The 21,285-nt window shown below is 27.7% G+C and overlaps 1 protein-coding gene across 1 annotated transcript; it reads right to left on the bottom strand.

The window, feature by feature from the left end:
* Positions 1 to 6,011: 6,011 nt before the first annotated feature.
* On the bottom strand, positions 6,012 to 20,914 carry LOC114125437 (pro-resilin-like). The gene is made up of 3 exons (XM_050203973.1): positions 20,709 to 20,914; positions 9,569 to 11,862; positions 6,012 to 7,122 (listed from the first exon to the last, which is right to left on the bottom strand). Exons 1-3 carry the CDS (start codon positions 20,730 to 20,732, stop codon positions 6,891 to 6,893), a joined length of 2,550 nt encoding a protein of 849 aa, XP_050059930.1. The 5' UTR covers positions 20,733 to 20,914; the 3' UTR covers positions 6,012 to 6,890.
* Positions 20,915 to 21,285: the final 371 nt, after the last annotated feature.

Here is a 21,285-nt window from a genome sequence, read left to right as displayed (position 1 = left end):
CGCACAATTATACATTATCGTTATACTTACCTAATATAATATGTATACTATTTTACTTTAAGTACGTAAATGAATTTGTATTTATTATTATTTGGTTTTTATTATGTTTTGGTGTATATCTCGAATGAGTATTTTGATATTACATACCTATAAAATCTATATTATACTAAAACACATCATCTCCCTCGTTCTTTTCGGTTTTGCGAATAGGGTTCTTTGGACCGATATAATAATAATAAAGTGTTTTAAATTGTATTTACAATTTCTTGAAATTTATGAACTGCTCTAACATAATCGAATATGGTATAATAACAAATACATAGATTTATTCAATATCTAAAATAGTATAAAACAGTATATTATCATCTAAGTATCCCTATTCTTGATGGTGGTATTGAATTCTAAATATCACAGAAGTGGAGTTATCGAAGTTGTACAGTTAAATTTATTTATATATGATGACGACCTTTACTATGATTTGCTATAAGGTAGGTTCCAATATCTGCAATAAATCTATTAAAAGTTATTTGTTATGGAAATGTAGAATTTATATTGTTGTTAATCTATGCATTGTAATATTTAAACTTAACTATGATCTATGTAAATAAAATATATGGTCATAATTTATGTGCCTGTATTCGGTTAATCTGAGAAAATTCACTAAGAGTGACACAAACGACCAGTACTCTGTAAATCATTTCAATACTTTGTTATAATAATGTATACAATATTATATTATTATATCTAATTAATATATTTTATAATATATTCTACAATGCATGATTAATAACAATAACATATTATTAGTATGCATTTAATATAGGGTCTTAGGTATATAATCTAGTATGAAGATTTAAAAGTTATTTTACAGAAATATTTTTTTCCCAAAATTTAAATGCCAAAATTGGCGTTTATTGAACTTTCAAAAAAAAAAAATAATAAATACATATATATATACTATACTATACTGTATATTATAATTTAAGCAACAGTGTGCCAGGTACTATTTTTACCGATATCTAGATTTAGTGAAGTTATAAAAAATTAACAAAAATAAAAAGATTCATTTTGGAATATTACTTATATTACTTATTTCATAATTTTATACATAATATCGTAACTTATCAATTATTATATAATCGCTAATTTCACATTATTTGTATAGGTACCTATATATTTCAGTGCATGAATGTTTTAAATAAACAGATTAATTTTATTTAATTGTTATATCTTATAAGATTAACTGAAGTTAATAGATATTTTAAATAAATCATAGCTAATAAAACATCAGTGGTCTAATATAATAAATATCATCTCAATAAAACCAGTTTGTGTTATTAGTTTTATATCATAAAGTTAATTGACCTATCATCAAACTTAAATATATGATTACATGAATATTTTCTTGGGTACTTTATGGGTTTTTATTGATGTATAAAAACGCTTATTTCTCAAATTCTACGAAGTGCCTTAGAAAAAATTCTTACATTTAAGTTGGTCAATTCACTCCAATTCTAACATCATAAGATTGGTTCTGATGAATACAAATTATTACATAATTATAACAATAAAAAACTATGAGCTTAAACAGTTTTTAAATTAAATTATAATTGAATAAACATTCGTCACTTGAATTAGAATACAATAATTTCATCAATAATCAATATGCTTAAACATTGAATTTAATTTACCTTCAAAATAAATTACTTGTTATATAATAATCCTCTGGAGATCATATGAACATTTTGTGTTTTTATTCAAATTCTATAATAACTATTTATGGTGCACCACAATCACCACGATAATTTATAAAATTGAATAAGCATTAAAAATGTATGATAATAATTGAAACTCCAGGGAAATAACAAAATTAAGTAATCGATAGATAGTCCAGTGAATGTATAAAATTCTCTAATAGTTATACAAGTATTTTACATTAATATCGTTTATTACATCACATAATATGAAATATGACTTAATAATTTAAAACTCTTTAAAGAATACACGTGTTTTATTTCACTAATATTGTGAAAAAAAAACTTCTTGATACAAAAGTAAAGTAAGCCTCATAGACGATAGACCACTATAACCGAAAAATCATTCAAGCATTTTTTCTTTTTAAATATTAAATTCATTTTTAATTTTTAAGTGTATAGTAATATTACAATTACACAATTGCATAAAGTGCAAACGGGTGTAAATTAATAAAAATGGAAATTTGAATCCTCTTCGTGTAGGTGATACCTATAAATTAAAAATTTTCTTTCGTTTTAAAATCTAGTTAAATATAATTTTTTTTATCTTAATCAATCATTCCGACTAGAATGTTATATTTGTATATTCAAAATAAAATACTACTGGCGTATGATAGACAGAGATAGAAAATTACCAATTCCTCAATTTCGGCACATAAAAAAAATCACTTAATTCGTTCACAATTTTTTTTTCGCGATTTGTTTTAAAATAAATATAATAAAATTTATTTTAGTTTATTTTTGAAAACACTAATAGAACATTGTATTTGTGTTGATATTAATCGCTTGATGTAAAAATAAAAATAATATTTATTTCAGAATCTTTTGGATGTTGATTTTATTTTATATGATACTGGAAATAATTAAATTTGTGCTATTTGATATTTTAATTAATTATCCATCTATAATATTCAATGGAAAAAATAAAATCTATAATTCAAGAAATGAATGATGATTTGTTCATCAAGCCAAATTTGGAAATCAGTTTGGGAGAAATACTAGAACACTTAAAGTTTCTATTGATAAACTCAATCTGAATAAATAAGCATTTTCGGTTCGAATTCTAATCAATAAAAGGGGGAAAAACAACGATTCAAAGTCCAACATATGATTTATTCTGGATGGTATTTTCAAAGTTAGTTACCCAAAGACATTTAAATTATAATGATTAGTTCAATCACACTAATGTGCGTGGCCTGATGAATCAATAGTCATTTGAGATTTTCTGATTCTAATAAACCTATCTTAAATACCTACTTTAGTGAATGATATTATAGAAACGTTGTCAAAGGACTTAAAATTATGCAAAACTTTATCAAATAATAAATTTGTAATGGTATACCTATTTTACTATCTAGTCTAAATTAGGGTATTTTCTCATACACTATACCATTAAGCTAACTATTACAATAGGTATATAAATTATGGTTTAATTGAGGATTTAAATTGCGTTGCAAACTTGTATAATATGAAATAAATTTTGCAAATACAACGTATGAAAAGTTTTACAGTTGGATATTTAAAAATTTAATAGCATACCAAATATCTGAAAAAATCAAATTTTCTTAATTTTATAGATTATCTGAAACTATAATTTAATTCATTATTATAATATAATATATATCTTGTTATCACCAAACCTATAATGTAATACATCAATAGATAGTATTTATATGGAAATTGTACAAAGTAATTCTATCTTATGCAAATTTAAATTATTTTTAATGATGATTTCGATGATAACCAATAATAATTATTTCTTGCCCTTTTTTTTTTTAACAATTTCTAGATTTTTCCTTGTATTTATAAATATTTATATACATGTTTATTATTTATATTATATTCATTATTTTTTTAGTTCCAAGGTACTAGGTATTCAATAACTTTACTCATATTCGTAGCTTTGACTTATGAACAACTTTTGTAATGTATAGAATGCAATTTTTTATTATTATATATCAAAAAATTATTAAACCAAACAGGAAATAAAATATTTATCTTTTTTTTTTTTAATGTTTTTTGTAGCTTGTAGGTACACTTAGTAAATATAACTATTATTGATTTTCATAAAAAAAGTTTTTCGAGTTTTTAGTTACTTTCAAATTGACACAAATACTCAATATTAAATTTTAACGACATTGATGAAAACATTGAAAAGTTTTTATCATCAAACATGTTTTTTAAAGTGAAAAATAAGAATAATAAAAACACTGTTAATACCTACTATAAGTGTATAGTTAAGAATTTAAGATACATTGGTCGATATTTTGTCTAAGGAGTAAGGCGAGTCATGTTACTAATGATAATAATAATTATTATTCACTGTTTTCTGACAGTGTATAACTGTAAAGTTTCATCCTAAACAAATTTCAAACAAAAAATTAGAGTGTTGTTGGTGAGTGGTGATATAGATTTGAGTATATATAATATTTAATTTGCAAAAAAATAATAATATATAATGTTTGATACAATTATTAATACCTATTTCTGATCACTTTTATCAACTCACATTTTACGTCATTGCATATGCATTATGATTTACGCAACTATTACAATATCAATGATAAAAGTTTGTCGAAATATCTTGGGTATATATTAAAAACTAGTAAACATCTATCCGCTTATGAATAATTTTCGATTTAAAAACTATTTATAAAAAATAATTCCCTACATATACTTTATATTAATTATACTTAATATAATCGAAAATAAATTAGGCGAATGAAACAGTGATTAAACGGTATACGACCTGTAACAGCCATAATATTCAAAGAAATTGCGTTTTCTAGCTTGAAATTAAATATCCCAAAAATAATAATTATAAATACAAAAATACATGCAGATGCTACATAGGTATGTAGGTATATTACAATTTGCATATTGTAAACCTATTAAAGCCAACACCCCTTGGGACGATTACGGATAAAAATTAAATAACATAATGATGTTTTAAAAAATACATAATATAAAGTTTAGAATAATCCCAACGGAGTTAATTTTTATGTTGCTAAAAGACAGTTTAATGAACAATATTATGAAATTAAATTTAGTAGTTATTAATATTAAACTGATGAAATATTTACTTTTATTGACATCGTTTTATTGTTCACGTACACAACATATAGATTTCTAAAGATATTATAGATAATAAAATATAGAAATTTAACTTAAAGTTAAAAATGCACATATACTTTTAAAATTAATTTTAATTATATATAGAAATGTTTCATTTTATATTAATCATAATTTATATGTACATAATAAAATACAATTTTTTGATATTAAATAAATACATAAATATATATAATTCAGTAACGACAAGTGTTTAGTATTATTGAAAAGATATTTGATAAATAATAATATATAATTTATCGTAATTTTTCAGTAAATAAAGATGATTTAAAATTATTTCATTTGTTTGAAGTCATTATGCTAAAACCTAAAAAATATAATGTTTAGAAAAATGCTAAATTTAACGTTTTTCAATAATTACTATAATTTTGAGAATATAAAATATCATTATCTTTCACATTATCACATTTATCATATTAGGTGTTTTATCATGAAACTTAAATATTAAATTTTATTTTTAATGCTGAAAACACCGGTAGATATAATCATTTTAATATTAATACTGAACTATATTAAAACATCCAATACGAATATACGATTTATAATAATATTATACATAAATATAGTACCTAAATATTTTACTTACACAAATTATAGATAAGAAACATTCATAGTAGCTCTTAAAAGTTAGAATAATAATATTAAGTAAACATAAATCGATCTGATTGCATGGATAAATATTTAATGAACTTAAATTTAGTTTTAATAACCTATGTAATATGTATATTTAAAATAGTATGTATTATTTATATATACCAAGTGATTGAAAATATATGTTACAGTTATTTTATATGTAGTATTATAAATATTTTTTTTTTTACATTGTTTTGAATTGTAACAAAACAATATTTATTGAAAAAATATAATTATAAATATAATATTATTTACGGATTTTAATCATTATAATTTTTCTCTCTTTTTTTTTAATAGCGCGTACTTTTAATTTCACATTCTAAGTAGAATCTTATTCGAAGTATGTGGTCTTATAAAAATCAAATTTTGAACAAGTAGACAATTCATTAGCCGAGAATACTTTAAGTTAAGACCAGCAAATACAGTGGCGTAATTATTGCGAAGATATGAGGATATATCCCCCCCCCCAAGACGTCTTTTTGGAGAAAAAAACAAAAAGAAAAATTTAGTTACTATTATAATTTATAAAAAATGTATTTTATTGTTTACTTTATTGTCTTTGAAACCCATTATTATACCATTCATCTTATTTAATTTATAATAATAAATTAATATAATATTGTAATATATGAGATTTAATGGCCAAGGGGGTGTGGGGGGCATAGCCCCAATATAACTATAATATAAACTTATATCCCATCCCACCCCACAACCGATTCCAAATTACGCCACTGAGCAGATAAGTCTACTAATATTTAGTAGTGTATCTACCTTTATATATTATTAATTAAAATTTTAAATCGCTTTAATTATATATTTCTGTCACAAAAATGTTATAAGTTTACCATTAAAAGAATGTAAAAAATAAAAAAATTTCAAATGATGTTATTAAAAAATTATTTTTCTAAATCAAATAACTTAAGTATAATATATTTTACTCTATTTTATATATTCATAATATGATAAAATGGCTGTGATATTTATTTCAAATCACCTAGTACATAAATTATATATTGTATATTATTATATATTATAATAATATAATATATTATAACATAATATAAACATATACATATAATATAATTGTATTGTTTATTAAATAGTTATAGATTTGTACACGTTACGTAGATGATAATTAATAATAAATTGTAACTAATCATATATTATAATATCACCCTAGGAAATTTAAAAATAAAAAGATGTTGAAAACATTCTTTTTAATTTAATCGTTACTAAATACACTTAATTATAATATTAATCATCCAATCAGCACTAGGAAGGTATTGCACGGTTTAGATAGCAATGTACGCGATGAAAATAAAGAATAGTTATAAATCCATAGTGATCAAATTATGATTAATACGAAAACGATTATGAATTATTAGTAGTCGGCATAGGAGTTGTAGACGAGCCGATAATTGTCGACGGACTTCTGTACAGGAAACCGTTGTCGGTCGATGCACCGATCCCACTGTGCCCGTTGTAATGTAGAGGAGTGGACTCGGAGGGCCTGAAGCTCGAACCGGACTGCAAAACATCGCCATCCGGTCTCCTCTGTAAGTATTCTCGCTGCTGGTCGTTCCATCCGTTGCTGGACTGTCCCCTATAGCGCGAACAAAAAACTACGATTAGAATTATTGCACACAGTATAGATACTGTGTTTAGGATTTTTATTAAGCTAAGCACGTTGCCATCGGTAAGTGTAAAAAAATAATAATAATGATAATATGCCGACGTCGAACGGCTAAATCCTATATAATTATCCAACTCCACAATTGTAACTTAAAATCAGAGGATTGGTGACCATCGAGGTTTTAATACATCACAAAATTATTTTAATTCTAGGGCCAATATTTTTGTAGAATTTTATACGGCTATAGTGTACTCTCGATTATCCGCGTTGCGGATTATCCGTTGCCTTCCACGGAATGATCTACATACATATAATTAATTATTATTATGTACAAGAATATATAATATATATCTTTACATTATACATTTATACATAATTATCGGTTTAATTAGGCTGTAATAGCCGATTACTCGATAACGACGTATAATACAATACGCTTGTTTATTATTAATACTTTTTAATAATTATTGTTGATACGTTTAATGATAAAAACAAGTCATTATTCGCGGATTATCTGTGGATGCCCTGCTGCTCTATTCCGCGGATAATCGAGAGTACACTGTAATTTGATATAATATACGATGTACATTAGGGTGGTCCTCTGGTATAGATGAAGTAAAAAAAAATTCCAAAATGTTCAAGTTACCGCCCTCAAATCAGTTCTATTACTTAAAAAAGCCATGAGAAAAATTTTTTGGACAAAATGATTAACTTTAACCCTTGTCGCAAAAGCTCTAAAGTTTTAATAACAAAAAAATCTTCAAAATCGTTATTTTTTTAATATAATTAATTATAACTCTTAAAAGAATGATTTTACAAAAAAACTGTAGAGACTTAAACTGTACATTATTATTATTACAACAGTTTTATACTTATACATTTCTTTTAAATATTTAATTATTAAATATATTTGAGTTTAAATTTAAAAAATACATTTTTTTTTTTTACGTGGCAATAAATAATTTTTTTTTCTTTATCATATAATGCGATTTAAATTGACATAACAATTAATATATACTGTATAATATTATTATAGTTTGTAAGTGATCCTATACGTTTTAATCTATGATACAAGAGATAAGTATAGAATCGTCATTCGTCAGGTGGGTAGTGTATTTACTACTTAGTATCTAATATCTATACCCGTATTTTGCGATTTTTACGTGAAGATTATTTCTATGACTTATATTGTAACAATGTAACATTTATGATTCGTACAACAAAATTAGTATTATCTACATTCTACAATCTACATCATTGTACATTTTACAACTAATGAAATAAAATGTTAAATAATATGAATAATGAAAAACAAAGTTTTCCATTTGTATAAACTATTAATTATAAATAGAAATTCTGATATAGAATTTGGTGTATCATTGTTTTAAATTATGCGTTATTAAATTACAGTACCTAGGTGATTTAAAACTATAAATTATTTTAATAAATTTATAAATACTTAATAGTATATGAAAAAAAATCAAGTCGCATTAACTACAAAAAACATTACATGAATCAATTCAATCAGACATTTAATTACTTCTAGACCCGATACAGCTCCAACACCACACGTTATCTTTATTAATTTTAATAGTTCTTTGAAAATTAAATCACGCGTTTACATTACGAATGTTTCAAAAAAACAATTCATCCGAACAATTAATAATAATTTCAAGGTTCTGCAGGTTTCGATTTAATATAACTATCCTGTTGTCTCGCATAAATTTAACGGTCCGCTGGTCTGATGATACACACGTGTTATAAGTTGACCTTTCGGGTTGCCGACCGATGTTGGTTGTTCAACCTTTATTGTTTATGTTACGCGAAGAATCTCGTATTTGATAAAAAAAAAATAAAAATAAAAAACAATAAAAATAATGAAAAAATATATTATTATAGTTTTAAGAATACCAGAAACCTTGCAAGTGTATACTGTATACACATATCGGAATCAAGTCAAGGGGAAATAGTACATATTTGAATAACACTCGCCGTAATAATAATATTTTACGTAGGTTATCGTTTCTGACATCTATTCGTATCTACCATGTTAATTATTTACCATAACAAACACCAAAATTAAAAAATATCAATAAAAAAAAACATAATCTGAATCAAAACAATAATTACAACTTCAAAGTTCATATGGATTACGAAACACTATATCAAGTGTTTATTTTATCAGTACGGGATCTGTAACAAGTGACACACGATAATTCTATAAGAATCAAATGTTTACACCAATTTTGTGAGCTATATCTGCAAAGTAGCTGATATAGTCCGGAGTATATACGTTAGGGTTAGGTACTCATTATATTTTACTGTAACAAAGACATATTTAAATATTGAATAAAAAGTGGTGGCCACACTCATATCTAACTCTATAGAAATCCTAAAGATTATTGTTTATTATTACCTCATGGAATTAGAATAATAGTCCCAATTCGATGCGTATCCTTTTCCATATCCTGAACCCGTCTGCTGTTGTGAACCATAAACTTCGTTTCCATTCATGAAAGGCCTTTCATTGTTGTATCCCGGTCTGTTATTCATTTGCGGTCTACCATCGTCGTTATCTGCATAACCGCTGAATTTATCAAACTCCTGTTTTTGGGAACCGTAATCTGATACCATATTGTTCATGGATCCCGCGTACGGTCTGAAGGATCCATAGTCTGATGTTTCTCCTACACTACCTGGTCTAGATGATCCATACCCATCTGGACGAGAACTTCCATATCCACCCGGACGAGAAGATCCATAATTTTCCGGTCTCTGAGTTCCATAGCTATCTGGTCTCGACGAACCATAATCGACCGGCCTCTGAGCTCCGTAACTATCTGGTCTCGAAGAACCATAATCAACCGGTCTCTGAGTTCCGTAACCGTCTGGTCTTGAAGAACCATAATCAACCGGTCTCTGAGTTCCGTAACTGTCTGGTCTCGAAGAACCATAATCGACCGGCCTCTGAGCTCCGTAACTATCTGGTCTCGAAGAACCATAATCAACTGGTCTTGCAAGACTGTTTCCACCGGGTCTGTCATAACCCATCGAACCACTAACTACACTGCTTAATTGTTCACCAAACGAATTTTCACCCCAATGTTGAGTGGGCCTAGAGGCTATCACAGGATATCCAGGTTTCTGAGAATCCCATGCTGGAGGTCTCAGGGTCGTAACTTCGAACCCAATTGGACGTGGTGTACTCTGTAAATTAATATGTGGACTAGAACCGTAATCGTGAGTGGTTGGAGTACCGTAGTCTTGCGAATTGGTAGTACCGTAGTTATGTGTGGGTTTACCGTAATCATTTTTTGGTTTATCATGACCGTGCAATGTTCCATAGTCGTAAGGTCTGCCATGATCGACATTCATCGGTTTCAATCCGTAATCTTGACTTGGTTTGTTATTGTAACTCTGTCCTCCGTAACCATAACCATTTCCGTAAGAAGAACCATACTCGCTGTTGCTATTTCTATCAATGTATTTGTAACCATTGTTCATTTTGACGACCTCGTACGACCCAGAACCTCCCCAACCCATATAAGGTTTCTTTCGGTCCCAATTATTTTCGTAACCGGTTCCCTTGTTGTAGTAATCGTTGTCATCTTTGTCATTCAACTGATGCGAACCGTATGCCGTTGAAGGTTTGCTTGACTCATATTTTTTAGGTCCACCAATCCATCCGGCTATCACTCCCACTTTCTTGCTGGCCTCGTCCCAGCCGATGTCTTTAGGTGGTTGACTTTGCCAATATCCTGATTCTACTTTCACTGGATATGCTCCTTTGATATTCCACCGATCGTTGGACGGTCTGTGATAATTGCTCTGCATGTGTGTTCCATGTCTGTCAGGAATATTGGGAACAGGATATGACATTCCTTGATAATATCCATTACCACCATTTCCTGCACTACCAGAACCATGTCCATAGCTATCGCCTCCACTGGTACCCTCTCCATAGCCACCGCCCACTCCTATAACACCTCCATAGCTGCCACCGCCACCACTGCCAATATCACTTCCATAACCACCACTGCCACTAATAACGCTGACTTTTTTGTTGTTATGTCTTCGTTCCCATTCGGGACTTAAATTGTCGTAACCATTACCTCGGTAATTAGGATTTTTCATTTGATTGTCTACGTTATGAGTATTGTAAATTTGAACGTGATTATCAGTAACGTGACTATTACCAGCGTAATTTGAACTTGGCATATAACCGTTGCCAGTAACATGACCGATCGAGCTAAAACCATTGGGCCGATTGTTAGTGTGACCACGGTTGTCATTGCCATAACCATTACCTCGGTTATCGGAACCATAACCGGAGTACCTATTATCCGAACCATGCATACCCGCAGTACCCCGATTATCCGTCATGTAACCGCTCACAGAAACCCGATTGTCTGACATGTAACCGCTGACACTAATACGGTCGTTTACACTGTACATTCCATTATCGTGTGATTGTGTAGTGTACTGAGATCCGGGCAATGGTGGAGGGACATTTGTACAACGACTACACGGATCTATAGGTTGTCGGCTGTCCCAGCCATAAGAAGATATCCCACCACGGGTTGTCCATGTTCCGCTGGCAGTGGTAGTTGGATAATTCATCCCACTGCCATGATCCACCGAACATCCTGCCCCAGTCGTTTTGTATATAAGTTGCAGCAACAATACACACTTGACCACATACCACGAACTCTGTAAAATATGATAATAATTCAACGTTAATTAATATTTTTACGTCAACTTATTTTAATGGTTTTTTAATGTTCAAAATAAAGATTAGAAATACTATATTATATACATTATCTTATACTCGAAAGTATAATATTAAAATTTTAAATAAAATCACATTAGTTAGTTACTAATAAATATTCCAGAAATTGATATACCTCCAAAGATTAATCATAAAAATAATATAATTATAAGTAGGTACTTAATAATATAAAAATAATTTCAGATGCATATGATTCGAAATTACGTAAAAAACGAGTAGGTTTACAAGTGTAGAACACTCGACCTCTGAAAGGGAATTGATGATTTCGATTTATAAGTACTTTTATTTAATCATGAACAATAATAATCATAGTCATATTGAATAATTTTAATATCTGTAATATTTGAAAAAAATTTAAGTTACTTAAGCGTTTCTATCTCCAAATTACGAATTTACTAATGCTTCTCATACCCGTGCATAACCTACTTCATAATCTTATAATTTTACATATTTTAATATTAAAATATTAAAATTTAATACTATATACTTATTATGTTATAAAAAATACTAAGCAAATTCTTATTTATTCATATCACGTTCAGTAAATTAAAATGTTACTTTGTTTTCTTAAATTTGTAATTATATTCATCTGTTTATTTTTAAATTCTTAACGATATAAATATTATATTTCTGGTACCATTTTTTATCATTAATTTTACTTCATAAAAATGTAAATATAAGTTACGTAAGTAATTATTTATTTAATTTTAAATGCATATCATCTACGCAGTTTTCTTTCAGGTTGTAATATTATACTCTTTAAAGATAAATAACTTTTCTTCAATTATATCCAACATGGATATATTAATAATATTTACACAAAGCCATATCCATGTCCTTGGATTGCAACATTGTATACTTAAATAACAGAAAAATATTTATTATTATATAGTACATTTTTAATTTTAGTCTTTGCAATATACTGCTCAACCAATTTTATATTTTTTCAACTTTTATGCGATACCTTATGAATAATGATATTATAGTTGTTATCATACATTTAATAAAGAATTTTCAGCGTTCGTGAAAAAATATTTATTCTTTTCCGCCTATAATTAGATATACATAATATCGCACAAATATAACATTATAAATTGTTAATAAATATATTTTTATTATCCATTATATAAAAAATGACTAATTATTCTTATAGATGTGAAAAAGTAAGTTAGGCAATCGTTGTTTCATTTATAGTGGCGCATTATTAAATTACTTATTACTTATTCGTATACGCATTTTAATTCGTAGATCGAATGAAAAATATTTAAAACTGTACCTCCAGTTTTGAAATGTAACTATTAACTCAAATAACAAGTTATTGTAATATTTTATAAAACCATCGAAGTTCGAAGCGTATAATATCAAAATATATTATGTTCATATTCCCCTAAAAACCTAGAAAAATATAGTCTTGGCGCCATCGATATCACAATAGGGACAAACATCACAATCGCTTTGGATAGTATGATAATTAGTAAAAAAGGGCAAATAAATTAGATATTATATTATTGAACAAAATCATAACTATAATATAGCTAATACATCTATCGGGTATAACATAGACAAATACTCGTAGGTACAATCTAATGGAATTTGTGCTCAAATAATTTAAAAATATATACATAAACTATAATAATACATCATTAAAATAATAATAAAATTATGTCTTTTTAAAACAAAAAGAATCAATAATAGAATACTACAAAGTTTTTCTTATCAAACCTTTTTATCTTGATAATCAATTTAGTTTGTTCCCACTTCCCGAATTTCAAAGTATGGATGACATTAATTATAATTAATATACGGTGCAATATAAATGCAGACAATGCAGTGCTATTGACCCATTTATTCGTTGGTGATATTGATTAAACTACAGTCTACAGGACACTTTTAAAGCGTCTGCTGTAGTTTATTATTTAAAAATAATAATAGTAGTTCCCGGAGAGTTATATTAGGTACTTATTACACATTTCCGTCGGTGTTTTTCGAATTCATTAAATCCACAGCGCAAAACTTAATATATTCGTAAAAAGGAAATTACCGTTAAAGCGTAATTTTTCGGGACTAATACAAACACACAGACTCATAAGCTAACTTTATAACGTATTTATTATAATATAGTGACGCTCACTCAAAATTTTGACTTTGCATATTGATTGGTTTATAATTATCTCAGACAACCTTACAATTGAAACAATGTCTTTACGCCGCGACGTACTGTTAAATATTTATAACGAAACAATGCGGTGGTTGCAATATTGCTGCAAATTATAATTGTGCGACTGTGTAGATAAAAAAAAAAATAGCATAAAAATGAAATTGCAGTTCGTCGTTGTTAATGACGAGATTCAACGAACAATTCACGAAACTGAAGACATCTGCAGATTATTCTGCTTAGTGGCCAATTTAAACGCGAATCAACGCTACTTGGGCGCAAATCTCCACACAATCGATTATTATTAGCATTATCATCGACACAATTTTAGTTCATAACGTAATAATATTATTAAATTATTGCGATTAATACAACTGACAGGAGGTACCCTATCTGATATTATTGCGATATTACGTACGGCGAAATAAATTAGTAACGATCGGCTATAAACCGTGGCAATGGTACAAGACTGGGTAATCACGATTATAGTAATAATATAATATTAGCCACGTTGTTATAGTTAACCATCACAAGGTTCGTGACATATTAATATGCTAGACACACGCCACACGCATAATATAATATATAATATCGTCCGTACGCGACAATGACCCGATCCGGTTCAAAGATTACTGTCCGAATATTTCACCTCATTGTTTCGTCTCTAATTGTTGGGCAATTTCCTATTTGTTTATATTTTTTTTAGAAAATTTACGAAAAGACAATGCTTTCGTCCTTGAAGTGGTTCGTAAATCGCAACGGACTTGAGTTTTGTTTCATTTAAGGATTAATGACGCCTGCAGCAACAACGCGGTGGCCTAGCGCAATCCGCGAACTGAACACGACACATTTTTTGATATGATTTTGTTTATCAGTAATAATGATTATGATCATGCACATAAGAGAACTTAGAGAGGCAGTACGATTTATATGATATACTACTCGATTAATATCAGAGCAATAGTTATTGAAACGAATACAAATTACAAATTAAAATGGTGTATTGCCCGATCGGTGTCAATATTACAATGAAACATCCAACGACATTGTTTTTCAGTTTCCAAAATTGATAATATTAAATTTTCTATCGTAATTGTAATAATAATCTACACGGATCACAGACACCATAAAAAATAATTGAATAATATACGAAAGTATTTATATTGTATACCTATTGCTACAAAGTAGGGACATATATAATTCGATTATTTCACAGTAATAGGTACCTAATATATAAATGTTTAGTGTGCATGTTTAATAGAGTAAGGTTATAGGACGGATGATAAACGGTTAATAAAATATAATTATAAATGTATTACCAATAAATAAATTATTCCATGCTAAATATTTATATCTTCTATTGTAAAATCAATGTTTTTACTTATTATATTTAAAATACTAAACAATGACTAATTGTTGATTAAAATGTATCAGTATATCATTATTATTATTATTATTATTATTATTATTATTTTTAAAAATTAAAATGCTAAAAAATTTTCCCATTATATTTTGTAAATAGATTTTTCCCCATATGAAATAAATAAAGAAGTAGATGCCTTATATATAATATCATATTGACTGCTCAACACGGTATCTGTATTGACGTAAAGTTGAATTTATTATATTATATTGGTAATTAATAATTATGGCGTTAAAAGCGTTCAGAGCAACGGAGTTAATGATAACAAATAGTTTTAATTGAACTGCGAACGTTCTTGATTATTGTTTTTGGTGTAGTTGTTTTATGCGATCATATTATATCTGCAATCTGCGTTGTGTACCTATATATAATATAAATTGTTGCGTGCGTATTTTATAATTATAAAGGTCAACTGTTGGAATTGACATGCGAAAACGAAAAAATGTTCGTGTTTTCATTGTACCAATATTTTATTTTAATAGTTTATTTTTTAAGAATTCGCAGTTAATATAGGTATTAAAAGAAAGTATTGTAAACTAATATATAAGACTAGCATGAAGGTGTTTCGTCAGATTACTATTGATAAAATCTGTCTGAAAATCGAGTGTCTCGAAATTTCAGTTTGATATACATATATAGCCTATTTTCTATTCATCAAATGGATGGTCGATGATTAAAATAAAACAAAATTCAAAGCCAAGTTGGGTTTTTAAAGTCAACAATGTTATTTATTGTATGCAAACTAGTTAGTTTGGAATAGTTGTTATTCCACAATATTATATGTTACTTACTCGTACATTATAAAACATCTTTTATAATAATAAAAATTTTATTAATAATATAAATTAAACTATGTGGTATTGGTACAGACTAAACGGATTATGAAAAGCAAATATTTTTATAAACATCTACACTTTGAAAATATAACATCTAGGTTCCATTTATTTATTGAGTGCACAAAAGTTTAATCTTTATCCATCATCTTTAATTTATATTAGAAACCTAATATATTAAGTATAAAAAATAATAGAATATATAATGATGACGACCATTCCGATTTCGCATTCAAAACAAGGAACGACATTTTTACCGGATATTGAAAAATGTTGTCTATATCTATACTTAGTCAATGAAAAAAACTTAAATACGTTTCATCAGTAAAAGTATGTATAAAATAAAAAAAACACTCCGCAATATTACACCTGCAGTCAAGAACAACTGTATTTTAATTTATAACAAAACGCAGACTTTTTATTATAATAATAATAAATATTCAAATCGAAAATGTAAAAAAAAATTTGAAAGAATGTTATTAATCTGTCTCTGCACAAACCCATACATCCATTCAACCGTTTTAATGAAAGAACAATGACAAAATTTTTTTTCAGTAAAATTCACTGTCCGAGTACCATTGAATTTAGCAGCATTCGCTTTGCATAAAATATGATAAAATATAGCCACGAGCTAAATCTACACAGTTAAACATCATATATTTTAAATTTATATCTGAATAATAATTTTAAGATGCAGTATTTAGATATTAAAGAAAAAATGGGGAACGTTGCTTTGCTGTATACCAACTATAGTGTAGGTAATCTTATAATTGAATAGGCCATTGTAATAAATGTGTTAATTTAACATTCAATGCTTAATCATTAAATACGGAAATTCTGAATAAGGATATTTCATTTAATATTTATATTGATACATTTGTTACCTATTTATTTTTCGATTAGTATTATACTGTTGATTTTTGATATACATTTAGACAGGAAAAACAATTATTTTATATCCAATATTATCTTACCAGTCTATACTCAGAATTCAAAATATGGTGTAGGTATTGAAACAACTTGATATATTTTCATTACTATCTTATCTCGAATATTACACTCGCAAGTCACAATCAGATCTATATAACTACATAATACAGATACAATAAACACCACTTTCATTGTTAAATGTATATGCCAAAATAAATACCTAAAGAATAATAAGTGAATAGTAGGATTATAAAGACTGTGAGGAGGACAAATTTATATTTTCACCAAGATATTTTGGTAAAATAATACACATTTTTTCCTTTAATATAATATTCATATAAACTCTAATTTTTTGAATTTTTAACCCTGTTTTTTTAAATTTTTTATTTTGTATGCCATTTTGAATTTGTAGATATATCTTAAGTTATGCATACAGCATATATATATTAATAAGAACCACTCTTAATTTTTTTGTACATTTATAAAGAGTTAATTTTCTTTTAATATTAATGTATAGCAAATAATTGCAATTTGTATGAATAAGTTAATATTATAGTATAAACTAAAAATAATTGATTATTGAAACTATATATTATTTCAAATAATTTATAATTTGAAATAGTTAAATTTTTATTAAAGAACTACTATAAATATAATATAGAAATCCAATCTAGGACTCAACTCGTATAAAATTGTTCTCGATTTAATATGAGCAGCGGATGAATTGCGAATGTTCTATCATACAAAAAGAATAAGAAAAATAGTACTAGGTACATTATTTTATCATTCGTTATCTTAATTTCATATCATCTACACTCTACAGCATAATTCACCAATCGTGAACACTCCGTATTTGTTCTTATATCCTTAATTTATGTATTTGAATAATTTAGAAACTACCTACTGATCCTAATTTTAATATTTAGATACATCATTTTCAAAAAATAATCATCTGCATAACAATAATGTGTAATAAAAAAGATTTGGTTCGAAAAATCAAATTTTTATCACCAAAGAACACCACAGAATATATTTAAATATAAAAATTATAATAGATATTATGATGTTTATGTATACCAATAAAATAGTAAAAATCAAAAAATTATACAAATTCATTACTATTGAATAAAAATTAGGGGTGAATGTTTGATGAATTACATTAGGTATATAATACAATTTGAGTAATGAAAATATTTAGTAACCAATCTTTAATAACATCTTTATTTATGCTATAGGGATGTGGTATTCAATTATATATAATACAATATAATATAATATATAATTATTCTGGATGTCATTCGGTAAGTCAGGATCTAAATTACTCTTAACATTTTTCTGAGTCTTGTCGTAAAAACAAAATAAATACAAAGCGCATTATAAGTTCGGAAGTTTGTCCAAAAGAAACTTCAAATCCAACTACGGATTATAACTTGTGTGTAAGTTATACTAACCGAAAGACACCGGTATTTATTTCGGACGACGCAAATGTCAACGGCTATTTTCATACGGTTACTTAGTACTTACCTACTTAGTTACCTGAATACTGAACTCGAAATATAAGAAAGTGTCTCATATATATTTAATGTTTTATGTAGTCCAATTCCTATCTTAATTCCTGCTACTAGCACTTACCTAATCAAACATTTTAAAACAAAATGTTGAATAAACGTTTCGAAAACTATAATAATATAATACTGAATTTCGAAGCCAGTATTAGGAAAAATCGATCGTGAAGATTCGGTCAACTGTACATGTGATATATTAATCGATACCACTAATATACACGATCAGACGATCAGCTAGGTATGTATCGAGATTCGCTTAAATATTTATTTAAATAATTCAATAATTTTAACATTTAATTTTTTTACTTATAATGTTTTTGTACAAAAAACATGATCCCCATAATTATTGAAGACATTATTAAAAAGGTATATTATTCTCGTTAGATAGACCACACTTAATAATAGTTCTTATTTATGCTTAGATACACTAGATACTTAAAGTTTTTTAATCTTTTAGCTCTTATAGTCTCTTATAGTTCTTTATAGTATATGAAAACGATACCTTCTACAGCCAAACAATGACATTGATTAATTAAGTTAGGTATAATTGATCAGTATTGGACATAAGGGATACTCATCCTTTCCTCATTCATCGCTAGTCTCGAGATAATGATGATCAATTATTGATTGGATTATTATTAGTATAAACGAGTGCTAAATTGTCTACATCACTTCTTGACGATAATAATATCTATTTTTTTAGAATAATAAAATTATTGTTCTATAGTAAAACAATCTATTTAAAAATGAGTCAATTTAATATTACTTACTATTTATTCAAGGAGAAAACAATAAAAGAAAAATATCTCACACTAATAAGTTTTGAAGTTAATCAAATCCAAGGCTCATATTGTCCAAACCATTAGATCCTAAAAGGCTCCCGTCTATTGTTCGTTTATTTTCAAAAAGTTCCCGTCAAAAAAAGTTTGACGAACAGGGAAATTCCCAAACGGCTCCCGCAAAAAAAATTAAAAATTAAATTAAAATTCAGTCACCTAAATTAAAAAAAAAAAAGCAGAAGTTCATTTGGAACATTATTGGCATATTTTTATCGAGTGAAATAACACGTAAAGATTATAAAAATTTTTTTTTATATTTTTTAACGTTAGAATTAAATATTATTTTAATAAAAAATTCACAATAATAAATGATTTTTCTATATATTTTTATAATTTACTCAGCTTACTTTACACTAACACCTGTTTAACCACTAACTCTTTGTAAAAGGGGAGCTGAATGAGCTGAAATCCGTCCAAATGTATCAAACAATGTAAAGAAGAATAAATAAGGGTAGTTATTGGTAGAGCAAGGTATAACATATAACTAGAAGACACCATTAAGTCAATACTACTAACAAAGTAGAAGAATAATCTTAATCGTCTTAAACAAAAAATATGTTTATCCAAATATTTAAAAATAAAATATTCTACTTTAGATTTAGACATTTTTGATTATTTTCGAATTCAAGTAAGATTTAAAATAGTCCTTTTTCGTGAAATCGTTCAGTAAACCTTAAATCCTAAGCCACAAGATAGGATGGCCCGTGATAAATAACGATCGAACCATCTACTGCTGCAGGAGTCATCAACCTTTTGCAACAAGTGAGCTAGATAAAAAAAATTTAACAATCAAACGATCGATCACTGTATATTTATTCAATTGGGTATATCAACAGGTTGACGGCCCTTAGAGTTTCATCGTAAGATTCCCGCACGATTAGGAATACTGTACAACCAATAATACAAAATATGAATCGATACCTACATAACTACGATGCGAATAACGATACCGTATAATATAATATAGACATCGAATACATAAAATTATGTATATGACATAATAATATTATAATAAGACTTACATTTCGCAGCCACTCGATGTACATGATGACGGCGGCGAAGATGTACGAAAAAAATATGCGGACGGGCGACTATATGCGTTATATGGTGAACGAGCGATCGCCGACGACGTACTGTTTCTGCGATGTACAAGCACAGACTTTGAAGTATAATATTCGCGATTAATGTGTGTGTATGTATATATGTGCTTGTGTGTGAAGAAAACGCGGGTAGAGTACGTACATACGTATTTTTATATATATATATATATATACGATCGAGACTTACAGGACTAAGACGGCGACGAGTGGGCATTGCCGTAACGGTTCAGATGGTACGGTGGCCTCGACGGTCGTCGTTTCTTCGTCTTGGCCGTTTCCTCGGAGGCCCGCGCGTCCGCTCGGCACAACGGCACAGCACACTGCACATTATAATATTCTGCACTGCCGGATGATAATTACCGGTCTGCTGCTGCTGCCGCCGCTGCTGCGGGTCTGTCGTTCTCGTATAATAATATTCGTGTCCGCCATAATAATATAATTTACGAACACTATAATATCTTACAAGTTATAGTATAGGCATACCGACGGCAATGGCCGA

The sequence above is a fragment of the Aphis gossypii genome, chromosome 3 (assembly GCF_020184175.1).
Source record: "Aphis gossypii isolate Hap1 chromosome 3, ASM2018417v2, whole genome shotgun sequence".
Lineage (NCBI taxonomy): Eukaryota > Metazoa > Arthropoda > Insecta > Hemiptera > Aphididae > Aphis > Aphis gossypii.
This window is presented reverse-complemented; position numbering and strand designations above follow the sequence as displayed.

Bases quoted from the DNA above. Each gene is read 5' to 3' on its own strand.
- LOC114125437 (XM_050203973.1), bottom strand. From the start codon at position 20,732: ATGTACATCGAGTGGCTGCGAAAT. The intron at 11,863-20,708 runs GTAAGTCTTATT...CATATTTTACAG, and splicing joins ACATCGAGTGGCTGCGAAAT to AGTTCGTGGTATGTGGTCAA. The intron at 7,123-9,568 runs GTAATAATAAAC...TTCGCGCTATAG, and splicing joins TATTATTCTAATTCCATGAG to GGGACAGTCCAGCAACGGAT.